Here is a 24,569-nt window from a genome sequence, read left to right as displayed (position 1 = left end):
GTGCTTGCATCCTTGCAGCATCACGGCCAGACGAAGAACTTCAATGACGCCATGAACATCCTCAACATGCTCTTCACGGGGCTCTTCACCGTGGAGATGATCCTCAAGCTGATCGCCTTCAAGCCCAGGGTAGGACCAGTTTTTGCTGCTAACTAAAACCCAAATGAATGAAGACATTAAAGTCATTGATGATGAATGATCTACTGTATCCCTCTCGATCGCTATCATGTCATGTAACAATTACCTTCTGTCAAGTTAACATCGCCTTTATTATTATCATCTTTGAACAGGACATTTCTGTTTTTGTCACCTGTAAAAAGATTTTTAAAAAGTTTTTGTTCTTATTAGTCACCTTTCTTCCTGATTTACGATGTCATACCTAATGCAAGTGTTCCATTTTATTATGTTTATGCTAATCCTACTGTTTACTAATCTTAAAGGGTGCTCCTGGGATAACACCTTCATGCTTATAAATGTCAAATTTTGTGGTCTAATGCTGACTTTTTGCCTTAAAATGGGGCTTGCCAAGCATCACCATCAAAGTCAAACTAGCAAAAAATGTGTTTTTAGATAGCCTGTGTCGTCTTTCTAAGTCTTTTTAAGTCTTTAAAGTCTTTTTATTGTTCAGGTGGTCCTCGAGTTATGAACGGCTTCCGTTCCTAGACTGTGATATAGGTCACGTTTTCGGTCGAGTCGGAACGTATACCAAAAAAGATTCACGCCTAAGTCACTCACACTGTACGCAGAACACATGAATGATATATAAAATACAATAATTAAAAGATTAAATACAAGAACTAGAAAAGCACTCGGCGAGCGCAGACCTTCGCCAAGTGCCACAGTTCCCCCCCATATTGTGATTTACACTATAAATATTAGTCCTGCATTTATTTTATCTCCATTTTTAGATTCCTTGACCATGAAAACATACCATTAGCAATTGGATTCATAATGGCTCAGTAGTAGTCCATAGCTTCCGAAGATACCACACACTCCAGATTCCACGGTGTCTTGGCTGTATATTCTGTAATGGTGTTTGTTGCATGTTTATAGCTTCATTTGTTGGCTTCCTATGATGAAAATTCCAAACGTCCCCTATTTTTTTTTTCATATTTTCAATCATAGTATCCGGAATGATTCCATTATCTGGATCAGTCTTTGATATTTTGTACAACCTGTTGGAAACTTCCTGTCCTGTATTTTTTTCCCCAAGTGCTCTGACCATTCTTTGTGAAGTTACATGCACAAATGCCGAAAATCTCGCAATGTTAAAGAATCCTTTTTAAAAAATTCCTGGATCCAGACGGTGATCCATATCACCCCCAAAATTTAATCCGTTCTTCCATATCCCATTTCCGACAATTCCTGAAAATTTCATCCAAACCATTCAGGACTTTTCAAGTTATTTTGAACACAAACAAACAAACAGAAGAACGCCGGCAAAAACATTACCTCCTGAAAGAAACAGTAAAATATTGTGCCAGGCTAGTCTGGAAGGATAGCTCGCTCCTCTTCTCCTCCGAGATCTCCTTGTAACAGCTCAAGGACTCCATGACCTGTGTGGCAATCATTAGCATTAGATAATCTTTATCCTTAATGATGGTCGCGACAGTCAGACGGTTGGGACCCAAAGAGAGGCCAATATTGGGGGGCGTGTCTCCTCTTTCTCAGCTTTTTATGATTTTTATTTTCACTTCCATGGTGATGGCTTTCCTTTTCTTTGGCTCACCGCCTTGTAGTAGCCATAATGAAATCCAAAAAGGTAACTAATAAGCTGTTATTCTTGCTCAGTGTGGCTGCACAGGTACACACTGTGCTGCACGTGGGGCGTATTCTTCCGCCAGTTCTTGAGCAAGTCTTGTGTTTACAGACGAAAATTCAGTTTTTAATACATTTTGGAAGCACTTTGGTAACCATGAAACGTCGTAACATGGACTGTCATAAACCGAGGACCCCCTGTAATTAAATAACATGAAATATTAAACTAAATAAGGCTAGAAAATTAGATATTGCGCTTATGTCTGTGTATTGAGTATACACTAAGGACAAAAATGCCTATCAAAAAAGACATTTATGCATAGGCTGTATATGAAGTATTTAGTTTAATTTAATAGATCCACGACCCACTTTTGGGTCCCAAACCAACTGGGGTGTCCCAAGTGTGGCACCGGGGGCCACGGCTGACTAACAAAAACAACAAGCAAAATGGAAAAATAGCAGTAATTTGACAAGAATAAATTAGAAATATTACAATAATGTCATAATATTAATATAAAAAAACATAACATCATAACACTATGGGGAAACAAAATTAAATGTTACAATAATTTCTGCAATATTAGTAACAAAACAAAGAATAAAGTTGCAATTTTTGGAAAATTAGTTTGGGAAAATGTTGCGATATTACAAAAATAAAATCAAAATATGACGGGAAATAACATCACAGTGTTCTGAAAAAAAAATACAAGTAGAAAAATGGCAAAAATGGAAAAACGAGCAGTGGAGGAAAAAGTAATAATACACTTTGTCACCTACAACTCACAGCTGAGATGCAGGTGTTTTTTTGTTGAAGTATATACAATTTGTTAGCGTATGTACGCGGGTTGATTTGCAAAATGTAAAATATCAGAGTGGCCCCCGTATCCTTTGATTTTAAGGTATGCGCTACCCTCGCTGGGAAAAGTTTGGACACCCCTACCTTAAAACATGCAATGCATTATTAACAGTGTTCCCTTTTTCCATGATTGGATAAGCTTGGAGTTAAAAAAGCACCATTAACCCCTCCTGACCTTATGGCGTGAACCCATCTTTATTCAATCCTTCTCCCATCTTTGCCTCCTAATGTTGGTTTTGATACCTTCATACATGTTAGGGAAAAAAGTTAGTGTTGAAAATATCAGTCCTGCATGCCACCTTGTTTGGGCAGCCATATTGGATTTGTCTGCCCAAGCAATGCGGCAAATAAGAGGACCATAAGGGTGTGTTCTCACTTTCACGCGTTCATTTGGTCAAATGTGAATGCCGTCACCTCAACCCTTCAATGGACCGAGACCACTTGAGAGATGAGTTTAGGTCTGGAAAAGCTTGCAATGACAAATGTACTCCTGATCAAAATCAAGCAAAAATTGATATTTTGCACTGTTGGATCTTAAGGAGGTTCTAAGTAGGGCTTCAAATACAAAAAGAAGAAATGGGAGTGAGACAAAAACATTTTGAGTAAGCAATTTATTGCAAACAAGCATTAAGGTGAAATAGGCTGTTCATCAGCTGATCAAAAGTTTAAGATCAGAGCCTTTAAAAGCCAAAAATGTGGATTGAATGTCATTTTCTGTCAGGTATTCACACTGTCATGATTCCTTGAAAATGTCACCGCCCCTGAGCTGGAGGATCCCATTGGCTGTCTGTCAAGACACGGCACCATCCTCGCTCCAAATCAAGGTTGTTACTGGTGCCGAGTGCAGTCCAATAACCATCAGACGCCATCTGCGAGAGAATGCTCTGAAGAACAAAAAACATTTTCAAAGGCCTCGTCTCACAAAATTGCCCGTTTGGAATTTGCAGGTGAGCACCAAACATGGGACATTGAAAGGTGGAAGAAAGTTTTATTCTCTGATTATAAAAAATGGAACCTTGACGGTCCTGATGGCTTCCAACATTACTGGCATGACAAGGAGATTCCACCTGAGATGTTTTCCACACGGCACAGTGGAGGGGGCGCCATCATGATCCTTCAATGTAACGATGGAGCTTCAGGCTGTGCAGGGGCGTCAAATGGCAGCCGACTATGTGAAGATGTTTCAGGGGGCATCCCTCATGTCTGAAGGCCCTCGTCTGTGTGGTAATGACTGGCTTTTTCAACAGGACAATGCTGCACTTCACAATGGACTTCTTCTAGAGGAATAAGCTCACTCTCTTGGACCATCCTGCGTGTTCCCCTCATCTAAATCCAATTGAGAACATTTGGGGATGGATGGCAAGGGAAGTTTACAAAAATGGACATCAGTTTCAGACAGTGGATGCCCTCCGTGCAGCCATCTTCCCCACCTGGAGCAACATTCCCACTAGCCTCCTGGAAACACTGGCATCAAGCATGCCCAAACCCATTTCTCAGAATGGCGCAGCTACTAGTTACTGAGTCCTTTTTTGAGCATTTTATTTCTGTTTTGGGGGGGATCCGTTTTTTTTTTTTAGAGCTATGGTCTTAAAATTTTGATCAGCTGATGAACAGCCTATTTCACTGTAATGCCCGCTTGCAATAAATTGCTTCCTCAAAACGTTTTGTGTCACTCCCATTTCTTCTTTTTGCATTTTGAAGCTCTACTTAGAACCTCCTTAACAACCAACAGTGCAAAACGTAAATTCTTGCAATTTTTCAACAGGTCTCAAGATTTTGATCAGGCGTGTATGTACGATGTGCTCTCTCCTTCTGTGTGTAAGACAATGGCGCTCTTTAAAGGTACATTTTAGAACTTTTCATGAAATCTAAGCTGGTAAAAATAGTGCAATTTTCAGATGGCGACGTTCACACTTAACGAAATGAACCGCAGCAGCAGAGCAAACACACCAGAGTTCCTTTTAACCGAAGCAAAAGTGTGAATGCACCCTTAGGCTGCACTAATATGGCCGCCTTGATGGCTTAACGGTGCAACAAGGTGGTGTTTCCCTTCTAACCTTCCTCTCTTACCTTACTCCTCCTCCTCCTCCTCCTCCTCCTCCCTCATCCTTGTATAGGGGTACTTTAGTGATCCCTGGAATGTCTTTGATTTCCTCATCGTAATTGGCAGCATAATAGACGTCATTCTCAGTGAGATCAACGTAAGTACTCGCCCTCCGCCCGCCTCTACCTCCTTCCTTCCTTCCTTCCTTCCTGGTCTTTCTTGTGTCATCTCCTCCATCCTTTCCTCCTCTTCCCTCCATCCTTGAGTCCAAGATGGCCATTCATGGGATCCCAAAGACAGATGCAGAAGTAAGGCAGGCAGGATTTATGGACTAACTCACTCACGACTCCGAGCAACATGAGAATTCTTTGTTCTGTGCTTTTTTGTTGTTGTTTCTGTTTCTTTGGGGTTTTTTTTGTCCATTTAAATGTCTTCTTTTCTGCCTTCTTTCTGTTCTCTCCATCTCTCGCGCAGCATTATTTTGTCGATGCATGGAACACATTTGATGCCTTGATAGTTGTGGGTAGCATTGTTGACATAGCCATCACTGAGGTTAACGTAAGTAGTAAGTCCAACCTCCTCCCATTCCTGCACACGCACACACACGCAACAGGCCGAGCGATACCCATCTTGCATGCTTTCAAATGATTCAGAACCCTCGTCTGCGTTTGATCCTGGCTGAATGAGTGAAAAGAGCCAGATGTAGCAGCGTGGTAGTGCCTTACGATGCATTTTCCTGTAATTTAGAACACATGAAACACACTTTTATAGCACTTTGTTGGGTCGACACTCATTTGCCACAACATTAGGCACACCCGAGATGTTTAAAGATCCTCTATTATGCAGAAATAACTTTTTAATGATTTTAATGAGCACGAAACGTGGGAAAAATATATTATCTTCCTCACTTGTTCACTGCGCTTTTGAGAGAAATGGTCGCTTTTGAAGTTCTTTGAAGTTCAGGCTTCGCTACACATCTTAAAATAAACCTCTGAGCTCTGCCAGCTGTCCATCGCTGCTAATATTTGCGTCCACCTGTCCCACTTCTTATTGTCACATTATTGTATGTAATGCAGTATATGGCGTACAGTCAGCCCTCGCCACTTTGTGGTTCGAACGTCATGCCTTCACTCGATTGTGGTTTTTCACAAATTAATTAATTACTTAATCACCGCTGTTTTGTGGTTGGCAAAAATATGCATATTAAGCTAATTTGACATATTATTGGTCGAAATTAAGCATGTTCAAGCATACCTGCACCACCTGAACCATGTTGTAGTCACTATGCATCCTTTACACTGTACTCTTTACTTGCGTATCTTGCTTGCTTGCTGCTGTAACAAGTAAATTTCCCCGCTGTGGGATAAATAAAGTACATACATACATACATACATACATACATACATACATACATACATAAAAATGACTAAATGGACTAAAATACAAATTCAGTTTAAGGGATTAAAAGACGTTGATGATTTCTGTAGTCTACACTGACCACTAGGTGTCACTAGTAACACACACACCAGACTTGACCGCTGTCAACAATTATTGCAGGTTTGAATTCTCTCACAACAGGCACATTAATAACAATAATAATAATAATAATAATAATAAAAATCATCGTCATAAACCTAATAATAAAACAGGGTCCTGTTGTGGCCCTACTCGACTCCGTACTTTGTCCACATGGCCGGAAGACATTTATTGAAACACACACGAGCACTGGTCTTATTTACGTCTTAAATGGCTCATTTTCTCTGATTATATATATTATATTGGATAATAGGAGTGTAAAAGTGATTATAGGGGTGTTATTCTATGTCTGGAGGGCTCCCATAATATTAAAAACCGTATGTAGAAGATTGTAAACAGCAACAACATCAACTACGAAAATGTTTGATTGATAAATAAGGAATCGCACTTAGCAGAAATGAATTTATCGCGGTCGGGTATGGGAGCAATTATGATGGACATGTGCAGCGTTAAAGTGTATATGTAAAAAGTGCACAATGGTGCTTCTCGCAGACACGCACTCGACGTGGGCAAACACAACTCATTAGCTTTAAAGCTACAGTCACACAAAGCCTCCTTTTACCCGTAAGGTTTACTGAAAGCACCGTTAAACCGTCTAAATTCCAGCATCGATGCTAGATAGTAGACACGGCACTTCCAAGACACTATGATGTATTTTAACATTGTTGAAAAATTGTATAATATGGGACCTTTAACATTAGAAGTAGAGGTTTGTATCATTAAAACTGCTCGGCCTGATTGTAAATAAAAAAATTGTCAATAAAATCACACCTTGGTTTTGCATTGCCCCGTTTCCCTTTGCATGACAGATAACAAGATGCAATATCCGGAGTCTGGTCCACTTTTTGTTCAAGAATCATTTAGTATCCTGAATAAAATGGGTTTTTTTTTTTGTTTGTTTTTTTTAGTTCAGTGTGCTGATACGGGAAGGATTTAATCTACAAATGGTTCTGCTCAGGGCCGGTGAAATGTATGTAAATATATTTATGCATTCATTTATTCTCGACGGCCAACGATGGAGTAGCATAACAATGCATCGGACCAGCACAAGTCAAATGTTGAGTGTCTATTGTGTGTATACTTCAGGCATTGTTGGCGTTCTATTGTGTGTAAAGTCCACATCATTTAGTCTGAGACGGAGGCTAAGTTGTGCATCATATCTTACAACGATGTGGCTTGCAGGCTGGTCAAATAGAGGAAGTTCGCATAATATGAACACACTCGTGAGCCAGCGTGTTACTGGACACTACACTGGGTACACCTGCACAAAGCAACAGACGTCTTAATAATATGTGCGTCCCCTCAGTGGGTGTACAACACAGATAGCGTGTAAGCACGGCTAATGTCACACACACTTGCACCCCCCGGGGCGCGTGAATGCAGCTGCTTTAACACCATGAAACAAGGCGAGGATGTGCACAAGGGTACCGCAGCATGTTCCCCTATGGTGGAATGAAGTGTGTTTCACCCCAGACAGCGCTGGCCCGGCATACCAATAAGCTCAGTACTTCCCAAGGGTGCCCGGTGCTCGACTGTTGCTTTTGTGCCTCCAGAAAGGGAATCCATGCGCATGCGCCCCCCCACACCCACTCTAAGAGAAGCTCGGTAAGGCTTCTTATGAACAACACTTTACGTTTTAGTCACTTTGATTGGACTGTTGTAGAGTGAGGTTGACTTGACCAGAGATATGCATCTTTGTCATCTGCACGTCACTATTTCTTTCTGGATAATTGTTTTCCTCACTCATTACTAAACCCTTAATTTTGTGTTGTGTTTTACACAGTAACCTAGCATTCATTAATGCAGTAACATAGTCGGACTAATAGTGTGATGTGGTGGTGCTGCTGAGTGTTGTTACATACATGACCCCCCCCCCACGAGTCCGCGAGGTCCAGGCAGCGCTCTCTATTTGACAGGAGCCAATCATGAGCTATGAGAAAACGCACAACAAGCGTCCGTGTATTATTGTGTATGGTATATTTGGAATATTGCTGTATATTTTGGGATATTATTGTATATATCTTATACATATATCTTATACATATATATTGTATATATTGTGTCTACATGCAGTGGGCCTATTCTTCGCCAGTCACGTGTTAGGCAAGACCATTTGTAGTATGCATGTGCAATCTACGTCAGGTCGTCAGATCAGATCGTAAACGTCAGGCATGTCCAGAACCAATTGCGTTTCGGGTACAGATGGCGTAATGTAGTGCCTAACGTAGAATGTACTGTTTTGTCCTCTCACAGTCATTTTTCAACCCTGTGTGTTATTCACAGTATATTTAAGCGTGCCGCTGCATGGATTGAGGCAATCAGTGTATGCGGTTGTAACGCGGTGTCGAAGACAATTAGCGACTAATTGCATCTTGCTGCAGCGTTGGCGTGATGCATGTTTCCACTCTGCGTTTGCTAAATATTAAATGACCTGTGATTGCTCCTGCAACCCAGGGTGTCTTTCTACGTCTGTTATTGGCAGCTGATTGCTGCTGGGGGGTGGGGAAGAAACATTTCCATCATTGTTCTGTTCTTGTTGTCTTTTGTCCAACTGTCAATCACAACCTCTTAAAAGAGGAAGTAGAGATCAGTATGTGACCCTTCATTCCTTCTCCTCCTACGCCACTTTTCCTTCTTCCCTCTGTCCCCCATGAACGCCCCCTCTCGTTGTATGTCTCCTCTTTGACGTCTTTCCTCGTGCAAGCCGCCGCTGTGTCATCTTTCTTCCAAGGAGACGCTAATGATGCGTCATTTCTGTGGCGAGGTCTTTTAACAGGGGACAGAGTAATGGATCGACCCCCCAGTCCATCCGTCGTTCACTGCTCCCTTTTAAAAATGCTTTTGTCCACTGAGATGTGATGATATTTGGTGCCTCTTTGACTTCTCAAATGAGGCTGCGAATAGCACATCCAGGGATTCTGCTATTGCGCTGCGCTTCCAGCTGGCAGGAAGATAAACAGATAGCTCCAGAGGCAGGCGTCTATCCATCAGCATACACAGAAAGCCACGGGCACCTGCACATAAATGTTGCAGAGAGACATCATCAGCTCCTCGATGCTGGTCCAGGGGCCATTATTCATTATTTCAGCTGGGCTTTTTGCAATATCCCACAGTGCCAACATGATAGAGCAATATCTTTTTTAGAATTTCCCCTCCTGGCCCAGATGAAATTATTATTTCACTGTGCTTTATAGAACTCCTCAAGCATGACAAAACAACAAAAGTGTATTTATGGCCAGCCAATTTGCATTTTGTCATTTTGATGTTATCTTTAGCCACTTTTCTACTCAACGGTGGTGCGCAAGGGTACTAAAATAACTGATCTTCCCACATACAAGACTTTGGCGCCATCCCGGTGCTTCCTGACCTCCTCAACAAAATATGTGAGGAGTTGAGGATTTAAAGCGACAGTCACCTTATAATAACAAATCATAACACACACTGACACACTCACAAGGCGCCGCTCTGTTGCTGATCCTTGTCGCCTCTCCTTAAAGCCAGCTGACTCGTCCTCCTCTTCGTCCTCCTCCTCCTCCTCCTCTCACCCCCCTGTGGTAAGGCCAATGGTACGCTCCGACGGTAACCTCGCCTGCCTCACTGTACCACCTCTTCCATCCATACGCATGTCGCCCCCCATCACTGCTCTAGTTACGTTGCTGATATTCCATATTTGGTGGTGCAACACCTTCAGCTGGCGTGACTTTTTGTTTTACTGGTTGTTACTATGGCACCCGCTGCTTTCCCCCCTGCTCTGCGCTTGGGTGTGGTGTCCACTGCTTTGTCACATGACCACAATATCTATCTACAGTCTCCATCTATCTATCTGGCTATCTATACACTTGATGTCACCGCAGCTTACCGCCCCACACTCTCATCGGTGCAGTGGCGTCCTCTGTGGGCCTGTTTTGGTACTGGCGTATTCATGTCTTGAGACTTTTCAATGCAGCATAAAATTCCAGAGGGATGCCATTTTCCACAAGTGGAGTTTGAGACAACTGGAAACATGGGATGAGGTTCAGCTGGAAACAGAAGAAATGTGAAGAGTATTTTTGTGGTAAAATGATCTTACACTTTTTATCCTTACGTCCTGAAACAAAAAGTCTACCACAACTGCACCGGATTGGGCAAATGACTTAAAAATAATAGGAACTGGGTATACTTACTAGTTACTTTCCAAAAAAAGTAATTCCAGTAACAGAATTAGCAAAACCCTCAAATATGTCATATCATTTGGATTTAGCTGACTTGCAATTCTCTATCACAACGCTAGGGGGCAGTAACCACAGCTCTCGTTAACTAGCTATTTAGTTTCCTGTGTAGTAGTTAGTGATGTGCAATGCCACTGGTTTGGTTTGAGATCCGATACTGAGTAAAATTCAGGCTGGTATTGGTGATACCGATCTGATACCGATACAACTAATGTGTTGGTAAATTTTAAAAAGTAGTGTATCAGAGTCATTTATCTTTTTATTTTAAACCCTTAAGTATATTGAGGGAGCGTGGTGATTTACAATGTAGCCAAGCTAATATGCAACCACCAAAAATTCATATCAAATATGGGACAATGGTATTTTAATATTAAGTAATATAATAAACCATTGAAATGAGGAATGAGAATTTGGCTTAGTTTTACGGCGGATGCCATTCCTGATGCAACTCTTGCGTTTGTCCGGGCTTGGGACCAGCTGGTGCTCTCGCCAGGAATCAAACCTGCGCCGTCTACAAGAAAGGCAGCAGGGTGTATCACATCACCAACAGAGCCTAATGAAAATATAATAATAATAAAAACTAAATCCACTTCTGCCGCGTCAAAAATATTTTCCTAAAATGGGAGTCATTGGGACTAAATCGGTCCTGAGGGTACAGAGTGTAAGCATCCTTGCAAATCTTCCATTCTTTCAATGCAGGGGGATGATGGCATTTAAAAATCCTACGGTAATAATAAACCATTTCTGGTCAGGTTTCATATGATTAGCCATGAAACTGATGATGACTCAAACTGCAGTGGAGAATGCCAACTTTTCTGGAGTCCATGCCAAAGAGTGGATGATGGCATCTTGATGGATCACATGGCGACAAACAGATCTGCTTAGATGCGCTGTCGTAATTCTAATTGACACTTTTACACGCTTTTCTAGCCAGATGTGTACGACATTTTATGTTGCCTCTGTTTTTTTGTGGGGGTTTTTTTGCGTCCCTTAGCAGCAGCGGCATAAATAAATAAACGTGTATTAGAATAGCACTCAGCAAGATGGCTGAATATTTTATCACTGACTGCTGGGACGCAAAAGAAAGCCGCCGCTAAACCTTGTCAACTGCCAAAATTCCTTTTAAAAAAAAGTCTAAATATAGCTGTTGAGGCTGCACGGTGGTCGCCAGAGAGAGAGCAAATAAAAGCAGGAATAATGTGAATTTATACCTGCTGTAATATCTTAATCCACCTGAAGCTTCACCGCTTGTTTCCTCACACGAGGAGTGATTTATTGCAACGTGAACCTCCCTCCAGACAAAGATTTCTGCCTCCTCTAAATTGTTTTCCTGGATTTATGGAGGAGCTCACCGTGGATGCAGCCTGATCTATTTGTTGCCACGTGATGCCACACGACTAAACACACTTCATGAATGTCCATGTATTGATTTGTGCACACGTGTGTTCAAAACAAAAATAATTGATAAAAAGGGGCTGCAGAACTCAGAAGAGAACGCCCGCATCTCCATCACCTTCTTCCGGCTGTTCCGTGTGATGAGGCTGGTGAAGCTGCTGTCCCGTGGGGAGGGGATCCGCACCCTGTTATGGACCTTCATCAAGTCCTTCCAAGTGAGCATGATAACAAACTAATGTTGTAAAAATGGAGCAAAGTATGTCTAAAAGTGGATTTTGTCCCTCCTCTCCAGGCTCTACCTTACGTCGCTCTGCTTATAGTGATGCTCTTCTTCATTTATGCCGTCATCGGCATGCAGGTTAGCTTCCTTTCCTCCTCCTCCTAGACCTGGGATCTAATTGCTCTTTAATTCACCAAGATGCTTCCCTTCCCCGTGCAGATGTTTGGCAAGATAGCGCTGCAGGATCACACGCAGATCAACAGGAACAACAACTTCCAGACGTTCCCTCAGGCCGTGCTGCTGCTCTTTAGGTGAGGTGGATTTTTAAAAGCTCCTCATCTAGTCTTTGGATTTTCCCTGCTCTTGCCATCCACTTTAGATGGGTTACAGTTGATATTTTTGTGGATTAATTAAAAGATTGAACAGGTGCAAAGGTTAAAAACGGAAGAGTATAGTTGATTGACAGGTTGATACCAGATTGATGAGCTGGGGTGTTAATTTATCTAAACCACATTAATTAGCGGCAGGCGATAACTCATTATATCCATCCATCCATCCATCCATCCATCCATCCGTTTTCTATGCCGCTTCTCCTCATTAGGGTCGCGGGGGTATGCTGGAGCCCATCCCAGCCTACTTGGGCTACAGGCGGGGTACACCCTGGACTGGTCGCCAGCCAATCATAGGGCACATATAGACAAACACTCACATTCATACCTATGGACAATTTAAGAGGCCCTTTAAGGCCTTTAAGAGGCCGGACATGGGAAGTGCTAGCTACTGTCGAGTTGCTGGGTGTTGGCATGGTAAGCAGTGTGAAGACTGCCAGTGACTGCCGTGAGTTGTGGCTGACAGCAGCTGCTGTGTGAATGTTCACTCCGCTATTGCAGTAGTATTCTACTGCACTGGCCACTAGGTGTCAGGAACGTGACATTGATGAGACAATAGCCACCAGATATCCAGTCAATGCTAATGTATGAGTCTATGTAATGTCTTATGTTTAAGACGTCACATCTTGTATTATGTATGTTGGGTAATACAAGTGTAAAACCGACTATAGGAGTGCACCTGTCATATATAGTCAAAAATGTATGCAAAACTCTCCATATTGTCTTTATAATAGGCTTTATCTAGCAGTTAACTGTCAAAAAAAATGACTAGAAGCGGTCATGTCCACCAGGTGTGCGACAGGCGAGGCATGGCAGGAGATCATGCTGGCGTGCTCGCCCAACAAGACATGCGAGAAGGGATCCACCAATGAGAACAGCACCACCCACGAGGACTGCGGCAGCCAGTTTGCCATCATCTACTTTGTCAGCTTCTACATGCTCTGTGCCTTCCTGGTCAGTCACCGCCCCCCCGTAAAACACACCCAAATAGAACTGAGACAAACGTCAGCCTCTTTTCGTAGATCATCAATCTATTCGTGGCTGTCATCATGGACAACTTTGACTACCTGACACGTGATTGGTCCATCCTGGGGCCGCATCACCTTGACGAGTTCAAGAGGATCTGGGCCGAGTACGACCCGGAAGCAAAGTGAGTTGACACAACAATGCCTTACAAGTGGAGAGTCAGGAAGTCAGGGCTAATTGTTGTCGTTCCAGGGGAAGGATAAAGCACCTGGATGTGGTCACCCTGCTCCGAAGAATCCAGCCTCCACTTGGCTTTGGAAAGCTGTGTCCTCACAGGGTCGCATGCAAGGTTAGCACGCTAGTCTTAAGGCTAGATACAGTACTTCACTAAAGGTAGTACACCCCTCACATGTCAGCAACCGCTTTTATAACAGTGTATCTTGTTAAGGGTCGGTAATGAATATACTTTAGAGCAGTCAGTGTACAAGTTGTGTAGGAGTTTATATTTACCATCCACTGAAAGGGAGTCAAAACACAGCCACACAAGTGGGTAGCAAGATAGTTATGTCTGCCTACAGTCAAGGATGGTAGTGGCAGCGTCGTGGCCTGAGGCTGCACGAGTGCTGCCGGCACTGGATGGATTGCACATGCACCACTAACTGAAAGGCTAGTACATCTTTATGTGGCTTCAGTTCTGAATCTAGTTTTAAGGAGCTTGTTTTTATATGTCTATTTGGAAAAAAAAAAGATACAAATAGGCTAGATGAGTGCTGCCGGCACTGGGGATTTGCCTTCATTAATAAGGGGAAACATGAATTTCCACATGTGCTGTGGCATTGTGAAGCAGAAACTGGGCCGCATGGCAATAATACTAGTGAACTGAATACACTTGAGAGTAGTCAGTGTACAGCTTGTCCAGTAGTATCGATTTACTTTCCACTGAAAATGCGTCAACACAGTCATAATTGTCTAAATATCTAGCAACACAAGTGAGTACCAAGATAATGATGGCGGTAGTGTCACGGTCTGAGGCTGCATGAGTGCTTCTGGTACTGTGGTGCTGCGGCTCATCGAGAGAAACATGAATTCCAACATGTACTGTGGCATTCGGAAGCAGAAATTGGTTTCCCAACATGATAACGAGCTGAAACACACCTTCAAGATGATCAAGTGCTTTGCTGAGGAAGCTGAAGGTGAAGGTGATGGAGTTGCCAAATGTGTCTCCACCAGACCTGGACCCAGTTGAGCACCTGAAGGGAGGAAGGTGGTGTCTTACATCCACCAGTCATGTCATCATGAAGGAGTGGAAGAGGATTCCAGTATGCCCAAGAGGATTAAGTCATTGCTAGACAACAACGATGCTCACACTAAATGTGTACTTGTACTTGTGTTGGCAGTCAGTTATTGAGACAACAACGGCCGTGTGTTGACTCACTTTCAGTGCCTAGTAAATCTGTACCACTATACAAGCTGCACGCTGACTACTCTAAAGTATGTCCATTGAGAAGATACAATAAAACGGTTGCTGGAATGTGAGGTACTGTAGCATAAAAAAATATATCATGAGATTTTTGTGTGTGTGTTGTAGCGTCTGGTGTCCATGAACATGCCTTTGAACAGCGATGGCACCGTCATGTTCAACGCCACCTTGTTTGCGCTGGTCAGAACCGCACTGAGGATCAAGACGGAAGGTGGCACTCAAGATGACGTAGCCTGGATTCATCAACCTAAAGCCAAATGATGTTACGTGACAGCACGTGTGTGCTTTCAGGTAATCTGGAGCAGGCCAACGAGGAATTGAGGGCCATCGTGAAGAAGATCTGGAAGAGAACCAGCATGAAGCTCCTGGATCAAGTAGTGCCCCCTGCTGGCGGTGTGTATTCTTCACGTTCTCTGACCGCTTGGTACACGCAGAACGTAAACAGGTCACGTCTTGTTTTTAGATGACGAGGTTACCGTTGGAAAGTTCTACGCCACCTTCCTCATTCAGGAGTATTTCCGCAAGTTTAAGAAGAGGAAAGAACAAGGCCTGGTGGCCAAGGTGCCGCCAAAAACTGCCCTCTCTCTGCAGGTACGCTCAACTACACTCAAACCGATGACAAACAAAACGTTTTTGCAACACAAGCCTGTGTTTTTTGTGTGTTTTTGTGCATGTAGGCGGGCCTGCGGACTTTGCACGACATCGGCCCAGAGATCAGGAGGGCCATCTCTGGTGATCTGACCGTGGAGGAGGAGGTAGACAAAGGCCTGAAGGAGCCCGTGTCGGCTGCTTCCGAGGACGATATCTTCAGGGTAAAGGTCGGACGCACACACACACACACACACACACACACACACTCAGTCAGCGAGAGATGCTCCGCCTCCTCCAGCTTGAAGCTCTCCATGTGGATGCGCACCAATCCCCTTCTTGCATGTGCTGCATAAAAACCATCATTTATAACGCGTAAAACAATACTTGGCTTTGATGCGAGTCATAGTTCCCCCTAGTGACTGTACGCAGCTTGCAGCTTGCAGCGACGCCATGACATCATTCTCGTGTCTGTGTAAAAAAAAAAAAGTTTGGGCCGAGGAAAATAACGGCTCATAATAATAAAAGGTGATGTACTGTATATTTTTGTTTTGGGATTACTTTAATCCTTAAACAATAGAAATTGCTTTGCACTTCCATCCCGAATGAATGTGACTATAGTAATGTAGTACTTTTTATTATATTATATACTGTAAATGCTCCAATCAGCGTCTCTATTCAGTTTAACCAAGTCTCCCATAGGCCCCGGGTCTGCTACTCTTGTCAGAATTCATTATTGCCTATTTGCGCCGTACCGCTGTTGTTGCTGTGTTATGCAATATACTTGTTCATAAATGACCATGTGAGAGAGCTACATTTTCCTTTCCATTTTTTCGATTACAATTGGTACAGTTGGTATATATAATGACATCCTCTTCTCGCAGTAGGTAAATACACACCCCGACGAAAATGAGAGCATTGACAGTATATACTGTAGTGTATATGTGTTATGTCATTCCACTGCTCTAAGTGTTGTTTATGCCTTTCATCTATGCATTTACAGCGCTCAGGCGGCTTGTTCGGCAACCACGTCAACTACTACAACCAGAGCGACGGGCGCGCCTCCTTCCCGCAATCATTCACCACACAGCGCCCGCTGCACATCAGCCAGAAGGGCTCGCCCTGCGAAGGCGAGAGCCCGTCCCACGAGAAGCTCATGGACTCCACCACCTTCACGCCGTCCTCGTACTCCTCGTCGGGCTCCAACGCCAACATCAACAACGCCAACAACACAGGCGTGACGGGCGGGGTCGCGCAGGGCATCGGCGGCCGCTTCCCGAGCCCGTCCGTCAGCACCGTGGACGGCTACACGGGGCCGCCTCTCACGCCCATCCTGCTGCCCCGATCAGCCTGGTGCTTCCCTCCAAAGAGGTGCGTCTGGCAGGCCTTGAGTCAGCCAGCATTTGTTTCTGCTTGTAAAGTCACTCTTTCTTCTTTGTCCTATCTTGTTTGCGGTGGCAAGCAGGAGCCATTTTTTTGACAACCTCATTCGGTATGTTGCTAGAGGACACGTGCAAAGTGTGTTTGCTAGGTCTCATCGGGCGACATGATGAGAGAGTGCCATAGCTACGCCTGTTGCTATGCACACGCTGCTTCCAAGCTGCTGCAAGCAAAGCCACAGATAGAGTGTTTGCTGCGCCAAACCGTTCCTATCCAAGGCTTTTTAATGCTGTTTTATTATTGTTTCTCTATCTGGGTTTGAACAGGTTAAATGACACACGTCTCACCCAGACTTTGCTTTGGCGCCCTAAAAATATTATTATTTACACTACTTAGCGCAGGGGTGTCCAAGCTTTTCACGCCAAGGGAAGTAATTAACACATAGTTCCTAACTGTCATGTTTTGGGCAAAAAAAATGTAATGAAAAAATATCTGTAGTTTATTTTTAGTTGTATGTGTTCCTAGTCATCATTCAGAATGCGTTGATGCATGTCGGCTTTTTTTCTTAAATATTCTGTGCACCAATAAAAATGAGCTGCGGACCTCAAATGGTCACTGCGCCAGACTTTGGACACCACTGACTTAGCGACGTTTAGCTTCAATGCTCACCCTCGCTGCTTTGCTTCTACCCCCTCATTCTTACTCACCTCACCGGTCTGCTCGCTTGCGTTCATCGGGTGTTTTTGTTCCTCGCAGCTCCGACTCCAGCGACAGCCGCCTGCCCATCATCCGGAGAGGCGAGGGCTCAACGGAGGAGACGTACGACGAGAGCTACGCAGACGAGAGGGACTTCCACGAGGACGACCATTCGCTCTCCTCTGACATGTACTACTCACACGTTGTCTCCTTTTTGTGCCCCCTCTGCCTCTCTCCACCTCCTTCTTTGTCTGTTAACGGCACTTTGCTGGCATCAGGCTGGTGTACCGCGACGACACCTGCAAGCAGCTGACTCCCATGGAGGAAGGACAGGACGTGGAGGACAGAAGAGGAGGAGGATGGCAGTCTCCCAGGAGAGTCTTCCTCTGTCCCACCTCTTTAGGTAACCCGTTATGTACATATTAGTGATGTTCCTGGTTTAGTTCTGTTGAACATGCTTTAAGTTGCATTAAAGTACATCACATTTACACCTGCATCATGTCTGAAAAGGGGTTTCAGGAGTCTGTTCACTTCCTGTGTTTAAATGTTTCTTCTTTTGCTTTTTTCCTTTTCATGGCGTTGCCAGGGCGGAGATCCTCCTTCCATTTAGAGTGTCTGAGGAGGCAGTCCAGGCCAGACGTCTCGCAGAAGACGGCGGTGCCGCTGCACCTAGTACATCACCAGGTAGATGTCGTCTATTGGTACACCCAAGGAGGTTGGTTGTCCGTTTAATAAGTCCTCTAACTGGCTTGGTCGTGCTCCCTCTTTCCCTCAAGGCTCTGGCGGTAGCCGGGTTGAGTCCGCTGATAAGGAGGAGTCACTCGCCCACCCTTTTCAGTCGGCTGTGCTCCACGCCTCCGTCCAGTCCCACAGGTACTGAGCATCAGCATCATCAGTGGTGTCTCTGTGCTCTTGAAATGACAAATGTGACTGTTTGGCATTTTACAGCGCAAGGCAGCAACACCTCGTATCAGCGGGTGCCTTCGCTGAGGTTAGAGGGCTCCAACTCGCACGAAAAGCTCAACACCAGCTTGCCCTCGGTCAACTGCGGGCCCTGGTAAGAATTCATTATGAGTTTGTTCATTCATCAAGCGGTAGGCAAGACCCCTTTGTACCTCCCTGAAGCTGAATTCTTCTTCTTCGCAAGACATTTTGTTGAATTTTATGTCTGGCGAAGGCCCTGTTCTGTGTCCAGTGCACATACAGGCATGCTTGGATGAGTTTGGTGTGGAAGAACGTCAATGATCTAACACAGTGGTTGGTCCCCAACATTTTCAGCCCAAGATCCCTGGTGTCAGCCGTGAACCTGTGCAAGATCTACCCCAATATGTCCCAAGATTTTTGATGAAATGTTTAGAGACACATTCTCATTAAGTAGAATGGAGAATCCTTTCCAAACTTTTGAACGGTACTTCATGTACAAAGCATGTATAAGCATGTGTTCTCCGTAGGTATAGCGACAGTAACGGGAACAGTCGGGTTCCAAGCCCTAGCCCCGCCTCCGGTATTCCGGCGACCAGTCAGAGAGCGCCACGGCCGGTGTCGCTCACAGTGCCCTCGCTACTGGGGACAGACTCCAGCTCTCATGGCAGTGCCGGAAGTCTGGTGGAGGCGGTAAGAGTGTTTGTGGACGTGTGTCCCTTACGTCTTACTGACCGGTGTCCCTTCCTCTTTTCAAGGTGCTAATATCAGAAGGCTTGGGCCAGTTCGCGCAGGACCCCTCCTTCATCGAGGCCACCAAGGCCGAGCTGGCCGACGCCTGCGACATGACCATTGAGGAGATGGAGCACGCCGCCAGCAACATCCTCAACGGCAACACCGCCGGCGCCGCGTCCACCACTGCCTCTCAGCACAGCCCCAACGGCAACCTCCTCCCCTTCGCTGCTGCCACCACACACAGGGACCAAGACGGCGGAGAGAGCGCCGCGAGCAGGGGCTCCATCCATGGACCGTCCTCTGTGGAGGAGCGGCAGGAACTGCTGGCGGGGGGGCGGGGCCAGGAGGAGGACAAGGAGGAGGATGAGGCGGAGCTAAGGAGCTCTGCTGTGATTAGAGGAGGGCGGCAGAGGAACAGCGGGCTGTTGGAGGACGAGGACATGGAGTGTGTGACCAGTTTGTAGGGCGTTTGCTGGACAGCTTAGACCGCCCCCGTGCCCCCTCTCTCACACACACACACACACACACACGCACATGGACACACACACACAGTCTGCCTCTCCTCTCCGAACAATGGCAGCCAGTGACGCGACTTCTTTGTACGTCTGAATGTTTGTAGTAAAGTATATCACACTATACTCTATATTATCAGAGTGTACGCTTGTGTGTGTGTGTGTCCTCTTTGTACGCACATTACAGTGTGTGTGTGTGTGTGTGTGGTGTGCGCGTGTGTGTGTGTCTCTAAAGTGCCTCACAGTTCTATCACGTCCTCAAAGTGTGACGAGCAAAGCAGACGAAGGGAAAGGGGAAAAAGAAGCCGTTTGTCGCCCTTATTTTTCTGCTGTCCGTCTGGCCGCCATTGTGGCGGCGGGGGACGGTGAGTGCGAAGGCGGACGTACAAGAGATTAAAGGCCAACCCCTCCTCCTCACCGATGATGAAGAAGCGCTGTATCATTTAAAAAAAAAAAAAATTCTCCCTCGTCCTCCTTTTCCAAAGCTAAAGGGGCGCCCCCACCAGAGGGGGCGGGGCAAGGCGAAGGGCGGAACAACACACAAAAAAACGGCTGACAAACTTTGAGCGACACCTCCAACTGGCTTCCTTTGCTGCTTTACTTTGCCCACTTTTCCTTTTCTCCTCATACCTCACCCATCCCCTCCCCCCTGATATTTTGTTTTGGGGGAGTGTTTTTGAACAGGACTGTCAGTCATTCCCCCTCCCCACGGGATTGGATGGCGCTCGCTCCACAAGCCACACCCACTCTATTTAACCTGGCTCGCCTTTTTGTTTTTCTACTCGTCCTGTTTGAATTTATCCTTGATTTGTTTGCACAATCGGGGTGCTGGTCTTTATCATTGTGTTCATTTTAGGTGAATTGTAAGCGGTTTTAAGTGGGTCTGTGTGTGTGTGTGTGTGTGTGTGTGTGTGAATGAATGTTCTTTCTCTCGATCAGTATGCACCTTTTACAGATTGTATCTATTTATTTATTTATTTTCCCAGAAGAGAGAAGAGTGTGTGTTTTGAGTGGTTACTTATGTACTCTTTACAAGAAAAAAAGAAGCAGATTTTTAGTAATTTAAGGTAGCATTACAAGGACGTTGTGTGTGGGTGTGTTTGTGTGTGTGGTAGTAGGCCTCCTAACAGGGTTACCACGGACAGGCATGCTTCCAGAGCTCTAGTTTCGCTTTTAATCATCTTTTTTTTGTTCTTGTTGGGGTTTTTTTTAATTTCGAGGTTGGCAGGGGTGCATTTGGCCGTAACACACTGTTATTATTATTATTATTTTTACTGATAATTATCTCCAAATGAACTCTTAGGGCTGATTTAAAAGATGCTGCACGAATCCCACAATGAAACATTCATTTGATTTCATAAGTAGGTGTGTTATTAGTAGTAGTATTTGGTTTTTTGGCAGTTTATCTCGAAGTAGCAAGAAGGAGCAGTCAAGAGAGCACCCCCGCTGGCCACTTGTGGTACATTACACCATACAAAAACATGAAAAGCAGTTTCTTTCGTTGAAAGGCATACAATTACGGCTTCAGTGATGTAGTAGTTCACACTCCACACCAGTAGAGGGCAGCATTTACCCCAATGATGGCTGTTGATGTTAAAGTGTTGAAGTGTAAAGAAAGTGATATTACACGCCACTTTCACTTCACAAACAAGGTGTTTGACATTCCTCCAAGAAGACACGGCTCTTCTTTAAAGTATTGCAACGTGAATTCAGCACCGTTTTACCTGTGTTTTTGGCAGGCAAGCGAACACACCACCACCACACTGCCAGGAACTTCATAATTATGCAAACTAACTGTGAATGTGATGTGCGTGTGTGTGTGTGTGTGTGTGTGTGTGTGGCTCCAAAAGCACTGTTTTTAATTATTTATTATTATTATTATTAGCTACAGCAATTTTTTTCCAGCGTATAGGCAATTAAGTGGACGTGTTTGCTTCTAGCTGCGGGTTAGTATAGTTCATTTAAATTTAAAAGACACATCCTGTCATTTCATTGATTTACTTGAAGGCCCCGGTGACTATTCCTTGAAATTGTGTTGAGAAAACTCCATTTTCCAGAGAAATCCTGTCCTGTAATAGCAGGTGTCCGTTGAGAGATTTGTTTAACGCCCCCGTGTGGACAGGAGTAATGATTGATGCGTGTTTTCCCTGCATCCCACAAGATATGCAAAAACAATGCAATAACTGGACTGTCTGCAAGGTGCCCCGGCGTACATGAGAGGGTGTATATTCTAGAATATGCCAGAGAAACCTAACATACTTGAAATCAGGTGAGATGCAGTGTTGTAGAAATAGTGATGGATGATGTGTTGATGTACCTGATTTTATTTAATTTTTTGTGGTTGTTTGCTTGCAGACCCCTGAATGGCTCACTTTGACTAATTTGTGTTGCATGAGGCGGACGTAGCGGCCGAGGCGTCAGCATCACGGTTAGTGTACATACACGGCCATTTTTCAACAAAGAGGTGCTTTTGCATATCTTGGGAAAAGGACAGCAGGTGTTTTATTGTGAAAGGGCTGCTCCAAGTTAAATGTTAGCCATTACATATAAAGGGAAGTGATGACTGAGTAGATATTTACATTTGAGGGCCAAATATTTTTAAATAAATGGTGATGAATTCCTTTTTCGGGATACAATAGATGTCACATGAATGTGTTGGCAGGAAAGAGGCCCATATTTGGTCATGTTGCATGATGGGAAGCAACCCCCATGTTAGCAAAAGACGGAGAAGGTTTTATTATGATGACCTTCCTGCATGGCTTTATCGCTCTGGAGCAGGGATGGACTCACCCCTTTTATCCGATGTGAGGAAAATCAATGCAGAGGTGTCCAAAGTGCGGCATGGGGGCCATTTTCGGCATGCACTTCATTTTTTATTGGTCAGCGGGACATGGTTGTGTTTTAGTCTATTTGTAGTCTATTTTTACTTATTTTTATAACATCCTTAAAGTACATCACTTGCATAAATCAACAGATTTAATTCTGTCTGATAATTAGAATATCCCAACAATATATCACACTACTAATAAAATCAATTCATTTCGATGCGGCCCTCAGCAGAAATACTCAATAAAATGTCAATCATTTCAAAAGGAAATACTTGTAGTTATAAGAAAAATATTAAATGAATGTAAAAAATAAATACTGGTACAGTAGTTTGGACACCCGTGCATTCATGAATCCATGAAATGTTATTTTGGAAAGTAATGGGAGGGATGTCTCCCTCGCCAGCCGCAGCAAGCAGGGACATCCATGTATCAATACTCCCATCCCTGCTCTGGAGGGCTGTACAATGGATACCCTACATGTGAATAACGACTAATATTGCCTCACCACAGGCCAATGATTGTATATTTTTATACAGCATATCCACTATAAGAGAATGTTAAGGAATTAGAGGCTAAGGGAATGTATTTACGCCTCGGCATGAATTTATTGGACATCCCCCACTTGAAATGACTTATTTTCTCACCCAGAGGAATATTGTGTTTATTGAAGGGGTATCATAGGAGGATTTGGGGGTATTACAGCACTGGAATATGAGGGAAATAAGTGATTTAAGGCACCAAAATAAAGATTTTTGTGTTTTCTGTGCGTGTGCTAGCCATCCTCCTACTGTAGCACACCTCTTGAAGACTATTCAATATCATGATGATGATTTGAGCAGACCAAAAAAGGACTACACGTCTCTATGCTGTCATTTAGGGAACTAATGTAGCCTCTTTTGCAGTATTTTGCATATTTCCCCTCCAGTACGTTTCATTGAGGACGGGAGTGTACAGATTTTTTTTTGCGCTAGGGACGGTCCAAGCTTGGAAAGAGAAGTGTCATATATAGAATGCTAGTTTCTATTATTCTATTTTAGATATGAGATGGAGAGATGCTATACATTATATGGAGGTTAACAGTGCAATTCAGCGATTTTCTGTGTTCAAAATCAACACATTTTGTCGACTTTTATTGGCTTTTCCAATGGCACGCCCCCTGATAAGTTTCCTTTTATGGGTGGGAGAGCGTTTGCAGTGCATGCGCAGAATGGTTTCAAAACAACGACCAAAAGAAATATGATCCGTGTAACTTTATTTCCTGTCACACAGTTGCTATGCACATCATCATCATGTAGCAACTGAGGCGTGCTTAATATTATGAGTTTTTTTTCACCAGTTTTCAGACAAAGAGTGGTGCACGTGTGTGTAAGGGAATGTGTGTGCAGCTTTAATGAGCTTTAATGAGCCTTTGTTGACTTTTTTCCTCGTTTTTTGGTACTTTTTAAAGCTAAACAAGCCGTGGGAAGTGTGCTGTGAGGCGTTCAAAGACCAATTACTTACATGATGTAGTATTGACTGGCATGGCGCCGCTTGTTTACGGTCGACAGCTGAGCTAGAGTGTGTTTGTTAGCATTGGAGGGCGGGCAGACATGTTGGAATGAACACAAGCCACACCCCCTCCCCTGCGTGAGGGGTTCTCATTGGTCGCCTGCATGTTTGACGCACCCTTCTTCTTCTTCTTCTCTTTTTCTAAGGTTTTGTTTTCCAGTCATTTCATTTTAGACTCTAGAAAAAGGGAAAGAATACGACCGAAATCAGAATATTAACTCAATCACTTTTTCTACTCCTATTTTCCAAAAAAAACAAACAAACGTGACAAAACGCCAAACAAAAATTTGTAAATAAAGTCAAGTGTACAGTTTGTATCTGTAAGTCGTCAGTCTGTCATTGGTGACAGAGTCTGTCTTGCTTATAACGCACGCTACCAGTAAATAACAACAGAAAAAAAAGTATATTTAGACTGTATGGTCCCCTTGAAAGCAAGTTTTAAATTAATATCTGATGTATATTCCTGTAACATTGCATTTTTATCGGAGGAATGATGTTATTAAAAAATT

The 24,569-nt window shown here is 44.0% G+C and overlaps 1 protein-coding gene across 3 annotated transcripts in view; it reads left to right on the top strand.

The window, feature by feature from the left end:
- Nucleotides 1–24,560, top strand: part of cacna1c (calcium channel, voltage-dependent, L type, alpha 1C subunit) — a 131,763-nt gene extending 107,203 nt beyond the window's left edge. The window contains exons 32-53 of one of the 3 annotated variants that reach the window (XM_054800061.1): nucleotides 19–129; nucleotides 4,732–4,815; nucleotides 9,692–9,760; nucleotides 11,875–12,012; nucleotides 12,090–12,155; nucleotides 12,237–12,328; nucleotides 13,198–13,360; nucleotides 13,429–13,556; nucleotides 13,625–13,721; nucleotides 14,961–15,063; nucleotides 15,144–15,245; nucleotides 15,316–15,443; nucleotides 15,530–15,670; nucleotides 16,444–16,811; nucleotides 16,906–16,932; nucleotides 17,577–17,705; nucleotides 17,795–17,919; nucleotides 18,103–18,200; nucleotides 18,293–18,389; nucleotides 18,465–18,573; nucleotides 18,968–19,130; nucleotides 19,196–24,560. In XM_054800061.1, the coding sequence (XP_054656036.1) occupies nucleotides 19–129; nucleotides 4,732–4,815; nucleotides 9,692–9,760; nucleotides 11,875–12,012; nucleotides 12,090–12,155; nucleotides 12,237–12,328; nucleotides 13,198–13,360; nucleotides 13,429–13,556; nucleotides 13,625–13,721; nucleotides 14,961–15,063; nucleotides 15,144–15,245; nucleotides 15,316–15,443; nucleotides 15,530–15,670; nucleotides 16,444–16,811; nucleotides 16,906–16,932; nucleotides 17,577–17,705; nucleotides 17,795–17,919; nucleotides 18,103–18,200; nucleotides 18,293–18,389; nucleotides 18,465–18,573; nucleotides 18,968–19,130; nucleotides 19,196–19,636 (2,979 nt within the window). In that variant the 3' untranslated portion in view covers nucleotides 19,637–24,560. The remainder of the gene's footprint in view (nucleotides 1–18; nucleotides 130–4,731; nucleotides 4,816–9,691; nucleotides 9,761–11,874; nucleotides 12,013–12,089; nucleotides 12,156–12,236; nucleotides 12,329–13,197; nucleotides 13,361–13,428; nucleotides 13,557–13,624; nucleotides 13,722–14,960; nucleotides 15,064–15,143; nucleotides 15,246–15,315; nucleotides 15,444–15,529; nucleotides 15,671–16,443; nucleotides 16,812–16,905; nucleotides 16,933–17,576; nucleotides 17,706–17,794; nucleotides 17,920–18,102; nucleotides 18,201–18,292; nucleotides 18,390–18,464; nucleotides 18,574–18,967; nucleotides 19,131–19,195) is intronic. The other 2 variants (XM_054800062.1, XM_054800063.1) reach the window with 2 other exon arrangements.
- Nucleotides 24,561–24,569: the final 9 nt, after the last annotated feature.

The sequence above is a fragment of the Dunckerocampus dactyliophorus genome, chromosome 15 (genome assembly GCF_027744805.1).
Source record: "Dunckerocampus dactyliophorus isolate RoL2022-P2 chromosome 15, RoL_Ddac_1.1, whole genome shotgun sequence".
NCBI classification, from domain to species: Eukaryota; Metazoa; Chordata; class Actinopteri; order Syngnathiformes; family Syngnathidae; genus Dunckerocampus; species Dunckerocampus dactyliophorus.
Note: the sequence above shows the minus strand (reverse complement) of the source record. Positions and strands in the feature narration are given on the sequence as shown.